At 37.8% G+C, this 15,002-nt stretch overlaps 1 protein-coding gene across 2 annotated transcripts in view; it reads right to left on the reverse strand.

Annotated features, from left to right (window-relative positions):
* The window catches only part of LOC114687264 (olfactory receptor 4C46-like), a 7,457-nt gene extending 4,780 nt beyond the window's left edge, over positions 1–2,677 (reverse strand). Inside the window, exons 1-2 of one of the 2 annotated variants that reach the window (XM_037204388.1) lie at positions 2,661–2,677; positions 1,281–1,298 (exon numbers count right to left, since the gene is read on the reverse strand). In XM_037204388.1, coding sequence (XP_037060283.1) covers positions 1,281–1,298; positions 2,661–2,677 — 35 coding nt within the window. Of the gene's footprint in view, positions 1–694; positions 707–1,280; positions 1,299–2,660 lie in introns of those variants that run through there. The other variant, XM_037204389.1, reaches the window with a different exon arrangement.
* Positions 2,678–15,002: the final 12,325 nt, after the last annotated feature.

Raw genomic sequence — 15,002 nt, forward strand, 5'->3', positions numbered from 1 at the left:
TTATGCGCGCAAAGCCAATCGCAGATCCAGTGGAATGGTGGAGACTTCAGAAGATTCGATGCTTGCTATTTATCATTGTAAAACAGTATAATATTTGGGACCCTCACTTTCTTGTACAACACATCATAGAATATGATTCATCGGGTCTAGACTGGATGCGGATTAACAGTGAGAAGGGTGAAGGAGTCTCAAATTTGATTCCCTATTAAGAATCTATATGGAGTCAATGCTTTATGCAATTACAACCTGGTCATATTTTTTGTAGTATTACTAGAAGCTCTATTAGCAGAGCTTGAAGTCCAGGGGAATGGTGATGCTCCAGAAGTTTTATCTTTATAGGGATGTGTTCATGGACTGAATGCCGTTTGGTATATGTACGTAATTCGTTCCACTATGAAGTTTGAATATTACTCAAATCGTGTTCCAGGATCTGTGACAGAATTGTGTTGGGATTTTGATGGGAAATCGGTGCATTGTGAATAATCTGTTAAAATTTGGCAGGTTATGGTGAACGATCCCATTAAGTGAGAAATTGTGTGAGGGTCTGAGTTGTCACTACGAGGTTGTGCTAGTATGGCGGCCTATCCATGGCAATTACCACATACGGAAACTCTTTCCATCCTTTTGAACATATACATTCTCTCAAATTTCATTACTCCCAAAAATCTCAAAGTTCTCGCGCGCTCAACCACACACTATCTTCCATGTTGCTATTGCGTTAGAAAGTTACTTCTCTAGCCATTATTTATGTTCAATCTCGCAAGCCAGAGGTGAGTTGAGGGAGATTTGAGTTGTTAAGCAACAAGGGTCAAGGCTTTAGGTGAGTCATTATCCAGCAAATTTCTTTCTCCAGTACCAGCAGAGGACCAGATCTCTCATGTTATTGTACCCATTAATTTATAATATAGGAGTTGGACTGCTGATCTATTCCACAATTTATTTTTTGTGTTTAGTATAAAAATGGCGCTATGATGAATCACTAAGCCACATTACTTTCTGAGGACATGTTGAAATTGATGGTCAGCTGCAGGAGTTCCCATATAAAGCAGAATTTGCACAAGAATACACTTATCACGATGAGTGACTATCAAAATTCTATCCGGATATCATAGAGTTTTCTGCAGTATAATGAGGTGAAGGTTTGACGTCGCATCACCTATTCTGCTTGTTAACTCCCCTATCTGATCTCCTTTGTTAATTTATATTGACTGACCCTAATCTTGCACTAGAGCGAACTACATTTGAGTACTTATTTATTGAATGGATATGAGAGAGTGGACAGCCTTTTTGTCCTGTTCCTGATTTAGTGGATCACTTTTGAGTTCCTCTCCATTTAGTTTGATGTTTGGCTTATTTGGCTTGAATGTTATACTGTCCCTTATTTGTGTATAGCTCTCAAGCTACTGTTTCGCAACTTGTAATTTCATATGATCTCTCTGAAACCGTTCTATGAATTTATCATTCAAGCGCGCCGTTTTGGATATTGTCAAAGGTGGTTTTCAAGCAGTCTCTATAATAAAAGATTTGGAAATGAGTTGTTCCCAACATGATTATGTGTTTAGCATGTTACAGTTTGCTTATATGATGATTACAGTTTTGACATAGATCCTTTTTATCTTTTGTTGACCACCATTCCTTGCATCTTGGGATGAAAGCCTAAACTTGATATCTCTGGTGGGATGAATTTTTTTAATGGCTTTCTCTAGGAGGATATTTTAGATTATTCTCCCTGTCGTACTTGTGATCGAAGGTAATTTTTTTCACTGCAATTTTCAGACGGAAGATGAGGTCTGTAATTCTCTTCCTAATCTTGATCTTGTGGTGGATTTGGTATCCATGAGTGGACTGTGACCTTATACACAGGATTTGGCAAGGTTTCTTTTCTGTTTATTTTTTTGAACATTTTTAAGAGGTCCGTGGGCGCAGAATGTTTTATGCATGCCATGCTCACATTATGAAATACTCTGGATTTAACGAATGTCACTGGAACTATCTAGAAGGACTGAGCTCTGTTGCTCTAGCGCTTTCTTATTTTTCAGAGTGCAGCTGGAGAGTACCTTTTAGACTATGTGACTGTTACTCTATTTTTGTCCTTTGCTAGCAGAGGTTATTCAGATCTAAAGTTTAAGGCATCTATATAGTTTATCTGGTGTTTAATTTAACTTTGGTATGTGGTATCCATTATACCAGCATATATATTTTGTTCCTATTACCTTTCAGCTCCATATATCAAGCGACTTTTCCAATTCTGTGGCAGAGCTACACAGGTCTTTGCAAGTATGAAACTGACGAGTTGACTTTTGCTCGAGTGATTGGAGAGTCATTGTCAGTTGATTATTTTCTCCCTTTTCACATTTCTGCATTTAAGCCTACTTGGAGTGCTCTCTCATCTCTCTCTCACGCTTATTGGCGTTAGTATTTCGGAGAACACGTCGTTTGTTTTTTCTATATTGTTGGTTCTCTCAAAGATACTCAGTCACGTCGTCGCTGTAGTTCATGTGTCTTGGATTCAGGGCACACATATCTGTTGTAACTTGTTGTGTTCTTTGTATCCTTCTATTTAATTGCGCGTTTTCCAGTGCGCTTATTTTAATACTTTTCACCAAACTCAAGTATCATATTTTCTACGTGTCCATCCACAATTTTCTACCGCAAGCCACTGGATGGTGTTTGGCATCTCCTTTTGTTCGTAAGAGGCTTTTCCAAGGGAGTGTGACAATAATAGTTGACTAGTGTACGCTGAGAGATTTCTCCACTTCTTTATGCACGTAGGTGTAAGTATAAAGGTGCTAAGAGACATGGTTTAATTTCTAGCTCACACACTCATATAGGCAACTTCTTGTTGAGAGTTTGTCATGTTGGGCGTGCCCCAATATACGTCTCCTTGAGTGGAGTATAGTATTGTGGAAATAATGTTAGCTCATTATTTTACATCAATCTAAGCAAATTTGAGGAGCGCTTTAAGTTCGTCTTAATGTTGTATGAGTCGTCTACTACTTTACTTTGTTCCTTGAGCCTAACTAGTAGGAACAACTTTCATTGTGAACAGCAATTAGTTGTAGATTTACTAAAGAGACTATATGTGGGCCCGACTTGGTCTTGCTAATTTCTATTATCCTCCTTGTGCTGCTGAAGACTGTTGCCTAAGAAATTATTTGTTTTTCATTGGTCTAGAGACTTCACATTGTTTTTAGAATTGCCAGGAGCAAAGTCGGTGAAGTATGCAGAGGGCCCGACGATTGACTCAAGTAGTTCTGGGATTTATTTTCGCTAGGTTTTGTTATTTATATATTTATTATGTCTATATGTATTCTATTTGGAGAGATTGTGGAAATTGATAACTTTAATATATAGGAGTCTCGTAAGTAATAATGATATGGGTCGATCCCATTTAATATAGAATAGATTCCATCTGAATGAATGTAAGAGAACTGGAGAAAAAAAGCAGCTATTATTCTTTCTTGTAGTTTGGTCAAACTGTTCTCAATCCAGATTGTACCAATACTTAGTTTGATTTGAGATCATCACCACTCACCTTTATAGCTCCTTGTCGTGTTTCTCCTGTTAAAGATCTTCTGTCTGGCAAGACGCCTGTTCATTGTGAGCAGGACGGTATTGAAGATTCACTCTAGTATTTTCTTTAGTGGTTATTTGATGTGTATTTAAGTGTTTAGTAATGTTTCTTTTACAAATGTAGAAGCCACCATATTGATGAGGTGAGTAATAATGTTCTCTTTTCAAAGAGCAAATATGGACGAGAGACTTTCAATCAATTACTGTAATTGTTTTGTAGAGTCGAATTGTCTGAGAAAAGGGATCACTTATTAAATGAGACACAACCCGGAGAGCCAGACAATCCTCATCGTAGGAAGGTGTAAAAACCTGAGTTAGATGTATCACAAAAAATTAGGAATATGTGACATCAATACGATCCACAAGCGCAACTTCACCTTAACAGACTCTCCGAGTGATGACTCATCAGCTTGTCACTCACACAATGAGGGCCTGACCTTTCGTGAAATGATATACTAATATCCTAGAATGGCCCTGTCTATTTCGTTTCTGAGTGCGTATCGCTCAAGTCATTTGTTCGCCTCTTGAAAAAGTACGCGAAATTATAAAAGTTATGTCCTCTTCCGTGCACAAGACCTCCTGTCACTTCCCTGAACACTAGATCTTGTACAGCCTCAAGTCAATGCAAAGACCACTTATGGTTAATGCACTGTTGGAATTTAAGGCATGTGTTGCCAAGCCACACGTTTTCAATGACTGTCGTGGTTCAGTCCGAGTTGCCTTGAAACTCACAGAGACCAGACAGATGCCAAATGGCGTACTCATGAAATGATCATTAGGTGCTTAACATAGATGACTAGTAGCACACCAGTGTGCCTGAACTGTCTGAGTGGTTTAAATATACGTGGCTTAGGGAATTTTTCTCCGTAACTGATAAGTCCGCACCTTAGAACAGGTAAACTTTATGTGGGGTTTGTTACAAATAAATAAATCTCTACACACAGATTTCATCTTGTGGTGAATAAGAAGACATAAAGCAGCATGTCCTCTCTCCATCCTTCTTCATTGATTAATTTTAGAGTTTGAAGTGCTCACTTGAAATGTTAGATAGTTAGGATAGCTCATATGCCAGCTTGTTTCTTAGGTCCATTGTTTGGAAAATCCTTTCCCAACACCTTTATTCTGAGGTTATTTTTCTGTCTTATGGGAGGTAAGAGTTATGTTTCTATAGCACAGAAGGAATGGAGGTATCAAGAATGTCTATTTCATACCCATTCTGCTTAGCCCAGTGTCATTGTTTTATAGGTGAAGTTGAGTGAGAGATTTGAATATTTAAGGATATTAATGACAGGTGACTGTTATGTCTTGTGGTGTTATATAGTGGTAGTCAGCAACACAGATTAAGTAGTACTTGTGTCCCCAAAATGACAAAATTATATGCTGAAAGATCAGAGAAAAAGTCAAGCCGAACTATAGACTAAAACATAGAAGTAGTTCACTCACACGAATTGTAGCACATAGCGCTTTAAATCCACACTCTCTCACGCAGGGACTCTCCATTGCTCTCCTGGACTCTCTATGCTTGAGTTCTAAAAGGGCACACTGGAATAGAGCCAGGCATGGTGCATACAATGCTTAATCCCATTACTAACTATAGAAGAGTACTGGATGGTGCTCATTCAGACAGACAGGAAAGTGAAGAGATTGGGCAGGAAGAGGGAAGTGTTTTACTGGGTTGAGAGAGCAAAATAGGCTGGGGAGCCACGAACAGTAAAAGCATTAGACTTTGTATAATTCAGAGAAGTAGGTTTGTTTGGACTACCAGAACGTTGGTGAGTCGTGATGGTTAGCTGTGGATGTTGTTCCTTCGAGTGTCAAGCATCCTGAGCCTACTACATTGAGGTTACGAGTGTTCACACACACAGCGAAAAGTTATAATCCCCTTCACCACTCCCAAAATGGCAAACCACCCACAAATTAAAGTGTTTTAGGTTAAACTAAAATATAGACATGCATTTAAGAAAGAAACAACCACAATTTCATGCATGCACACTCGAGCCCAAATTCTCTCCAAGTATAGTGTCAATATCGAAGAGAGCTCTAACTTGTGAGGAATTTGTTTGTAGGATATGAATGTGGTAGGCTAATGAGTTGCCAGTTGTCATTATTAAATTATAAAAACACGGGAGCTTAGATATATGAGGCGGTTTTGGGGACTATGCACCTGATTTGGATTTATCTTATAGCTAACAATGAGGGTCTGTGTTTTGGTAGGTGCACTTAGGACAACATTCCCACTGGGTACTCAGGCTGAGTTGGAGGCTTCGACTCTCGCATAACCTCTTCTGTTGACATCGCTCAACTATTTCTCCGCTCTATGAATCCGCTCGAGTTTATGAGAGAATATTTCACCTGTTTTATTGCACTTATGTTAATCAATTTTCTCAAGTCTGAAACTTTTTTTCCTTCTACCTGTTTTGATTGTTTTTGCTCGCGCGTTCTTGTGCCCTTCTTTAAGGGCGGTTGATTTATTAGATTTCACTCTGATATTATTTGTTTTCCTTTATCCACAGCCCGTACTCTTTAGGGAATGCTTTTACATCTGTCACTCTTTACATGGCAGCACACGTATTCTTGCCACGATTTATTTAATGATTCTTTAGTAATCTACAAAGCGCGTCATGCTATCAATATAATCTTTCTTCTCGGTCATCCTGCTCGGTTAGGGTCATCGTGTCAGGCTTCTCCTCAGCTTACCTGTCTTATGGTTTGAAGGGGAATAGGGACACATCCCAGTTACTGTTTATTCAGTCTTGTTGCCTATCATAGAAACACTAGTTTACTCGAGTGTAGAGGAGAGATAAGTTGATCTTATTCTGTGACACACTGTAATAGACACACACTATGGTGTGTCTACCTCTCTCATATCCTTCTTCCTCCACTCTAGAGGTGCGCAGTGGCTTTCGTACTCTTCTGCAGTGGCGTCGTAGTGACCCTAGCTTGCTCCTTATCCGAACTCCAGTTCGAGAGAGCAGAAAATGTACACACATATTGTTCAGTTCTAGTATTTTCCCCAATGTCGTTTAAGTACTTCACAGACAATCTGGGATCAGTTGGGATTTATTTTCTTCGAACAGTTCGATCGAATATAATCTCAACTCGCCACAATTTTGTGGGAATGATGAGTTGGTATATAATCATTTTAGTGGTCAACTGAGAGGTGTGCTCGTGTGAGTGCGTAGGAAGTATATTTGGTGGAGATAGTCGATCGACAAGTCCGAAAGATAGTGGCTGGCTGCTCCCGCAATTCTGGTGGGCTTGCTTAACCAAAATATGAATAAGTTCATGAGAAAGTATTTAATTAAGAGATCTTGAGGAATTCAAGCATATTCGACCAAGCGAGAATCCATTCAGATGATATAGACATTATTAATCGCATTTTACTAGACACCAGCACACAAAATATAATCACGACATAGGGAAATGTGGGTATACCACTTTACAGAAATAATCTTTTAATCACATGTTAAGAGTATCTCCACACATAGACTTATAAAGGATTCTCACTGGGCTCCAGACTGCTGGCGGAAAATTCCAAATGAGAACTGACGACAGAAAATTACTAAGATACTATCATAGTCGCTTTTAAACAAATTAATACCCATAGACTGGTTGCAGTTTCAATACACAACGAAGCTTCACATCTCGAGCTAAATACAATCACCGAATGACTATCATGATATAGACTATGGTGATTATATACAATAAGTAGGAGACATGCATATTGGAGTGTTTATCAACCAATATCTCCATAAATTGCTCTCATGTCACTTCTTTCAATCTTCTCTACGCAAATGCATGCAATTTTTAATCAACACAAATACCACTAAACCACTTGTCAATTAAGCTATAATGTTATTGCCATGTACGCATTCAGTATAGATGCTTGTTACAACTTCTTATGTGGTGACACTAGCACACCATAGTTGACTAGCACATTGTATTACGCGGATCCGAGCGGACATCAGGGAGAAGGTGAGTACAGCAATCACAGATTTCCTGGCGCATGGTGCTTCAGGTATGGCAGTTGATCTGAGTAAGTTTGATAAAGGCATATTACATGTTGATTCATAGATCTCTCGGTTCCAAAATAGGCACACAATTGAGTACTGATACGCATTGTTATTAGGCTATGTAATGGTCTTACATAGTCAGGCTCTTACATGACCTAACCTATAATTTGACGAACACCAATTACAGTATGGTGGTTGGAGTCTGATAGCAGTACACTTAATGTACTTCTTCATTAGTACTTGGTAAAAATTCTGAAGGTATACTAACTTGGTTCGCATCAGCTACTTGGTGGTCAGTGTAAAGTATTCAGCTCGGACATTAGGGTAGAGCTTTTGGAGAAGTGTCTTACTTATAGTTAATGTAGAGATAATTTTTAATGGTTTACACCAAATTCACCTTGCTAATGATTGAGAAGAGGTATTTCAGATAGATCACATATAGATGAGGCTTGTCGAGATTGTCCAGACTTCATGAAAGCCTCACATCTAATCTGTTAGATTCATCGTGATACTACTAACATCGTGAATCTTCATCATGTTAAGGTGGCGTCCAGCTATCATGAAGTAGTGTGCAGTCCGCCTCTAGAGCTGCTGTTTATATGAGTTCTTCCTTCAGCACATTGTCCCAAGCTACTATTATGGTGCTCGACTCTAATTCACGGGTCACTTTGTGGCATATAGCCTTTTGACTTAGGCCTTAGTTGACTACTGCGCCTTTAGGCATCAACTCGCAAGAGCAGCTCATGAATATTAATCAATTCACATTTCTTGGTGGTTCAGATAAACAAAATGAGCGGCGAGAGACGGTTTTCTATTACCCATATTCAGGTCACGCACGGTAAGCAGTATTCGCGCTAACAGTGACACACTGTGAGAGTCTCTCATGTCAACTATATGGTATCGTACCGCTTAGAGTGAACGGCCAACTCTTGGCTTTATATTTTTGTATGCATCATGATCGAACAACATTACTATAAGCACAATCAAGGTCAGAATATCATTGTTCTTCATAGTAGTGGTCACCTTGTAAAGGACTCTCTGATACAAAGTGAGACTACTATAATAAGTGAGAGAGTGGGATACTAGTTAAGAAAGTTATTTACATGAGACCGCTCCTCTAAAGTGTGCGGTGGAGACAAGACACTGAGAAGAGACTCAGTGTCGCAGAACACATAATTAAGTTAATATGCAATACATAATGACTATCTTCAGTATCTAAAGAGTAGAACACACTTAGCGCAATATTGTGGAGAATAAAAGAAATGTGTAATAAGGTGCTCTAAGTGCTCAATTCTTCACTATATATCATAGAACTTAAAAGTGTAACAACCAGCGCAAGACAGTGAGTTATTAACCACGCACACGTCGTGGGAGAGATAAGAAACACAACTCACTTAAAGCGCGGTACAGCATATAATGAATGGGCTGCACCATATAATATGATCTCTACAGATATAGTGTTAGCAATGAGTTAACAGGAATTGTCAAGTTATACAGTTTATTATTATAAGTGACGAATTTATATAAGTCATAAGGAGTCAGCAAGTTGTGGTAATCATTACTTTGATGATTAGTGGCGGCATACTCTAGAATAACTAGCATAGTACACTTAATATAGAAGTGAATTGCTATTATAAGTCAGCTCTGAGCTCATTAACAAGGAGTGTGATCTATGCATGAGATAGATGAGAGCACAGTATCCAGTTGAGAGCACTGCTCCTCTTCAGAACCCACATTTCTTGTGGTCAATGGACGAATACCACTATACGGTCACTGGTATATAGTGCTATGATCAATCATATTTTCCTTAATGTGCATCACTTGCGATTCACTCTTTTATGGACGTATCGGCACGCGCCACAGTGAGTAAAGAAATCTTATCGTACTACCAGATACTCCTATTATTCTTGATGTTGGCTAGGAGGAGTTGGCGAATGTTGGACCTTAAAGATTCCATACAGCAATCCCATGCACCTTATATCAATTCTAACTAGATTAGTTGAAATGTATGGTATGAGCTCTAGCGATACGAAACCACATACTAGCGTTACTTTATAAGCTATCACCTCACATCAGATTATACAGTAAGACGAGACACTCACATTCAAACATCGCGACATATTAAGTACAATATATAACAGGGGCACCAAGTCGTTGCTATGATGTACCTAAATAATGAGAGCCTAAGAATTAGTCGATTATGTTATTTGGAAGCGAGCGAAAAGCGACTTTCCAGAGACATTCGCACCATTGCACAATTCCCTTGCAGAGGCACACGACACACCACTCAGCATTTCAAATCGACGCGCATTAGAGTGAGTTCATCTGCAATCTTAATTTTTCTAGTAGAGCGATTTCTGAGCACTTATTCTCTGTATTCTGACGTATCTAGTATAACTACTTAAAGTTAAGAGGCATTTTTACAGGTTTAACTATAACCATGTTTCTCACTTCATGTGTGAGGGAAAGTTCATAAGACGCACTATCTAACGACATAAGCGACAGCTTCAACATTCTCACGGCTAAGGTCGTTGTAACCCCAGTGGTTTGCTTGTCTTATTACCATTTTTTATAAATAGCCATCACATTTAGGTATATATGCTGCCGATTATCTCACATAAATAATATTACGCTGTCTATGAATGTGTTGTTCCTCTTCTCCCACTAGTTTGACCTATTCATCCTATACTACTATCGTTTCCGGAACTTTAATTCTTTTCTTTTATCACACTATGAATGTTTATTACTATGATTGGTTAATGAAAAGCTGACAGCATGCCTACGTACCTGATGCAAAGGATGATTAGGCCAGTGAAACAGACAATACACGCAGAATAACTGGGGAAAGAGGCAGGACAGAGTCAAGAGTCCACCAGCAGTTGCAGAAGAAAGGAGATGAGAATCGCATGCTAGAGAAATTAGGTACTAAGGAGCTTGAGCTCCCATTTTGAAGGGTTCTCTTGGTTGAAAGGAGAACAGAATAAAGAAACACTCACGCTAAAAATTAGAGAGACCTGCTGAGGCTGAAGCACGACACACGAAAGATGCAAGAACACGAGAGGAATAAGCTATGGGGCTGGATCAAGCTGACCTTAGACTCATTTCTGTTTTGGCAAATAGGTACCATTTTTTTATAATGATATTAATGGACTTAAGAGAAAGGGAAAACACTACCCCTTGCTAGCAAGTATTCAAAGCATTTCCTTAATAATTCAGCTCAATTTGTTCAGACTCTCTTATCATAATACCTGAGTAACAGTGCCTGACATCAATTATAACCATGGATCGTAGCTCTCGCCTGGATAACGCAACAGGCCTTTCGGAGCATGCATATACAGAGGTATGATTGATTTCCAGTAGGATAAGAAACTGAGTTCTAATCTAAACGAAAGGTGTTTACTAATGTGGTAAGGCAAGTGAACCCAAGAGTCATCTCTGACGTATACACAGAGCGACTCAGGTCAACACTACTTTTTAATTGAGTACATCCTAAATGAGGAAAACTATTCTAAGGATAGAAACAATGAAGAACAATACTTAGCTTATCCACCAGTGATTTAAGTTGTCCTAGCACGTGGTACATTGAGAATATTTGCATAGTAAGTCGAGAGAGAGCTATAGAGCCTGAAGAAAGCTTGACATATAATATACATGATTTGATCCCTGAGACCACACAACACAATAAGAACGAAAAGTTACTCATCAAGAACTGAAATAAGAATCACAAAGATGCATTTTTGGTGTATTCTGTAAGATGAACATACTACAAATTGACAATTAGTTATGTGGACAACAATCCTTCTTCCTTTGCTCACATCTAACACAAATACATGACACTGACGCAGTAGCGTAACAGTATACAGCACATCTACACCAACAACACCACACACACACACACAATCACACACTACACAGCCTATAATAATGTAACAATATGTTAAATGAATAAGGGAGCCCTCCCGAGATCACATGCAGAGAATAGACTATGGATTGACAAATGGACACAGTTGTGTTATAACTCATCAGATGTTATAGAGTCTCATCCACAAGAGCTGCGAATAGACTATATCTTCTGAAAGATGACACAGAATGAGAAGCACACTGTGTAGTGTAGAGCCAACTATCAATCAGATGCATCCTAGAATTCACACACCATACTGATTATAAGAAGATTAGATTCTACAAATATGACACTAACGTAGAGACTAGTGTATAAAGCGCGACATCATTTCCATGCTGAGGAAAAATCTAGTACAAATGTTAGGAATAATCCCAAGAGAGAGTATAGACTCATTCTTTCAGATAATGATGAGCTATGTGTGGAAAATTAGGCAGTAACTGCGCACATAAAAACAATAATCTACTATATGAGGATTAAATAAAACTGTATATAATCGCCAGACTCCCCTATTAAGAATCAATTCTAGCAGCTACCATAGCTAATTTGAGAGGCAAGAAGCTTCTAGAGTTCGCTAGATAGTTCTACCTCAGGAACCAAATGAGACATCTTTTATTTTCTTATTTTTTTTTTCTTTCTATCAGAGGAGTACTATCAAAGTCGTACTGTGTCACAATAATAACCTCATCTGCAAAGCAATGGACCTTTCTTAAATTATTACGTTCTACAAACACAATGCAAAAGATCTCTACGTAAAGAGACTTATTGCACAGATTGGACTCTCACGCCTTGTGTAATTTATTAGTCTCCACAGTGCCACCATGAGCCCTGGTCACGATCTGTACAAATAACCCACACGTAATTTACTTCGATCGCTCTCTAACATCACACCCATTAGTGGTGAATGCCATGCCATACTACACATGTGTACTCTATACCAATATTCTTGCTTCTCTAACTGGATCGCATCTGTCTCAACCCGAGCTACCTTGTCAGTATCTAGAGACATAGGCACAAACGCCTCCTTCAAAATACTAGGTGTCTCCCAGGAAGATCTCATAATGTTATAACTTACGTTCAAAATACAATTAACGAAATTAATCCATTTAGGATACGACAGCTATGTAAACATATTTTTTTCTAAACTTGAGAATAATTATCTGACAGGCCCTATAGAATTACGAAGGATTAGTCACGGTGACTAGTCACCCTAAGAGACTCCTCAGTCAAGATCTGGAACTCAACTCAAACTTCGAGGACAATATTGACAGTTGACAAATTCAGAAATGGCTTACATGTAATCTATCAATTCTACTCTATAACTACTATCATGCTAAACTTCAAGCAATACAGACACAGGCACATATGTTTATTATCAAGCTCTTATCCTAAGGCTTCACATTAGATGCAATCTCATTAACCGACGTAGTCACGCACGTATATGATATAAAGCATGCTCAACTATATAATTAGTACATATTATCCAAATTTCTCTATGAATAAGTCTGCATGCTAATAAAGTGGAATTTTAATATGCAAGGTACATTTAAACAGTTGAGTGTGATATTAATGAATAATCAATATAAATACTAAAGACACAGCTTAGCAGAGTTTTTTATACCACATCATTTAAGCAATGTATATAAAATACACATAACTAATAAACGACGATTGAAATCAGTAATCATAGAGCCCTAATAATGAAATCCAAGAGGCTCACCAATAGCAAACACGTACAAACTATCATCCACAACTTTTACCACCTCAGTTCCAGGTTTTAAAACATGGCGCGATAACTCTGAAGACAATATGAGATACGAGTTCCATTCATGTACCAATTTCACAAATCTACTAATGGTCACTACAGGGTAGAGCAGAAGGCACAGTGAGTTCATGATACTGGACTGTGCTCTTCTAAGTTATTAGATTCGGAGTTAGGTCCTCCCATGTAAGAGTCGTTTGTGAGCTAAATGCTCGCAAACAATGATTCTGTGAAGACGCTTATATGAGGAGGCAATGAACAGAATAAATATATAAACAGAAATGTTCTAGAAGGTTTGGTTCATATATAGTGTGTATCCCTATGAAGCTAAGTATAATTGGAGGAGAGTTATTCCTGCTCTACAAAACTCTCTCACTCGTTAGACACAGATCACAAATAAATCCTTTCTAGTCTACACAGTATCTGATTACATATTGTGAAAATTTAACTGATATCTCTGATTTACAGTGACCCATAGACACAACTGATGCATGCGGAAACACATGAAGGTGAGAGACCAACTAAAACTCATCGTACATCAGCTGGTATCATAATATCTTTTCATGTATAAATGTTGACTTGGTGGGCACGAGTATTACAAGTGATTGGAAATAGCAAAAAATAGTATAAATATTATTCTACACGTAAACTATCCAACTAATCAAATATATGCATGTGCATACATGTACAATCCCTTAAGAGGATATAAAATTAATGAGCATGTAATTCAAATTATGGTGTCTCGTATGTTATATGGCTTTTGAGAGGTAAAATGATATGAGAGCTATTATAGCATATTGTGAACTATTATACTATATTAAGTCGTACCTACATAAGGGACTATTGAAAGGAGACTAAATATTTTAAAATTCACTATCTTTTGGAACAGGGTGAGAGGACTTAAATAAAAATGATTCTCCATGGTGGGCTAGAGAAAGAAAGAAGAATAAAGAAAAGTCTTAGGTCATTTCCTACTTCTACCAGGCAAAACAAATGAAAAAAGAAAAACACATGATCATCTCATTAGATGCAGAAAAGTCCTTTGACAAAAATCCAACACCCCTTCATGATAAAAGTCCTGGATAGATTACATATACAAGGGACATACTGAAACATAAAGAAATCAAGCTACACCAAGTCTATAGGCTACATCAAGTTAAATGGAGAGAAACCCAAAGAAAATTCCACAGAAATCAGGAACAAGATAAGATTGTCTACTCTCTACATGTATAATCAATATAATACTTGATGTTTTAGATAGATCAGCAAGTCAACTAAAGAAGATAAACAGGATCCAAAAGGGAAAGGAAGAAGTCAAAGTGTTGTTATTTGTAGACAATATGATTGCATATAAGTTACCTGAGAAATTCTGCTAAAGAACTCCTACAGCTGATAAACACTTTCAGCAAAGTAGTTATATAAAAGATTAACACTCAAAAATCAGTAGACCTCTTTTAGAGATGATAAACAGACTAAGAAAGAAATCAGGGAACCAGTAACTTTCACAAAAACTTCAAATAATATTTAATGTTTGGGATAGCTCTAATAAAGCAAGATAAAGGCTTGAATATAGTAAAAACTTCAAATCCTTGAAGAAAATATCAGAAGATGGAAATATTTCCCATGATCATGGATCAGTAGGATTAATATAGTAAAAATGGTCATTTACCAAATTAATCTACAGATTCAATTCAATTCCCATAAAAAGTTACAACATAAGTCTTCAACCTTGAAAGGACAATTTTTATCTTCATAT

Source organism: Peromyscus leucopus, chromosome 4 (assembly GCF_004664715.2).
Source record: "Peromyscus leucopus breed LL Stock chromosome 4, UCI_PerLeu_2.1, whole genome shotgun sequence".
Classification (NCBI taxonomy): domain Eukaryota; kingdom Metazoa; phylum Chordata; class Mammalia; order Rodentia; family Cricetidae; genus Peromyscus; species Peromyscus leucopus.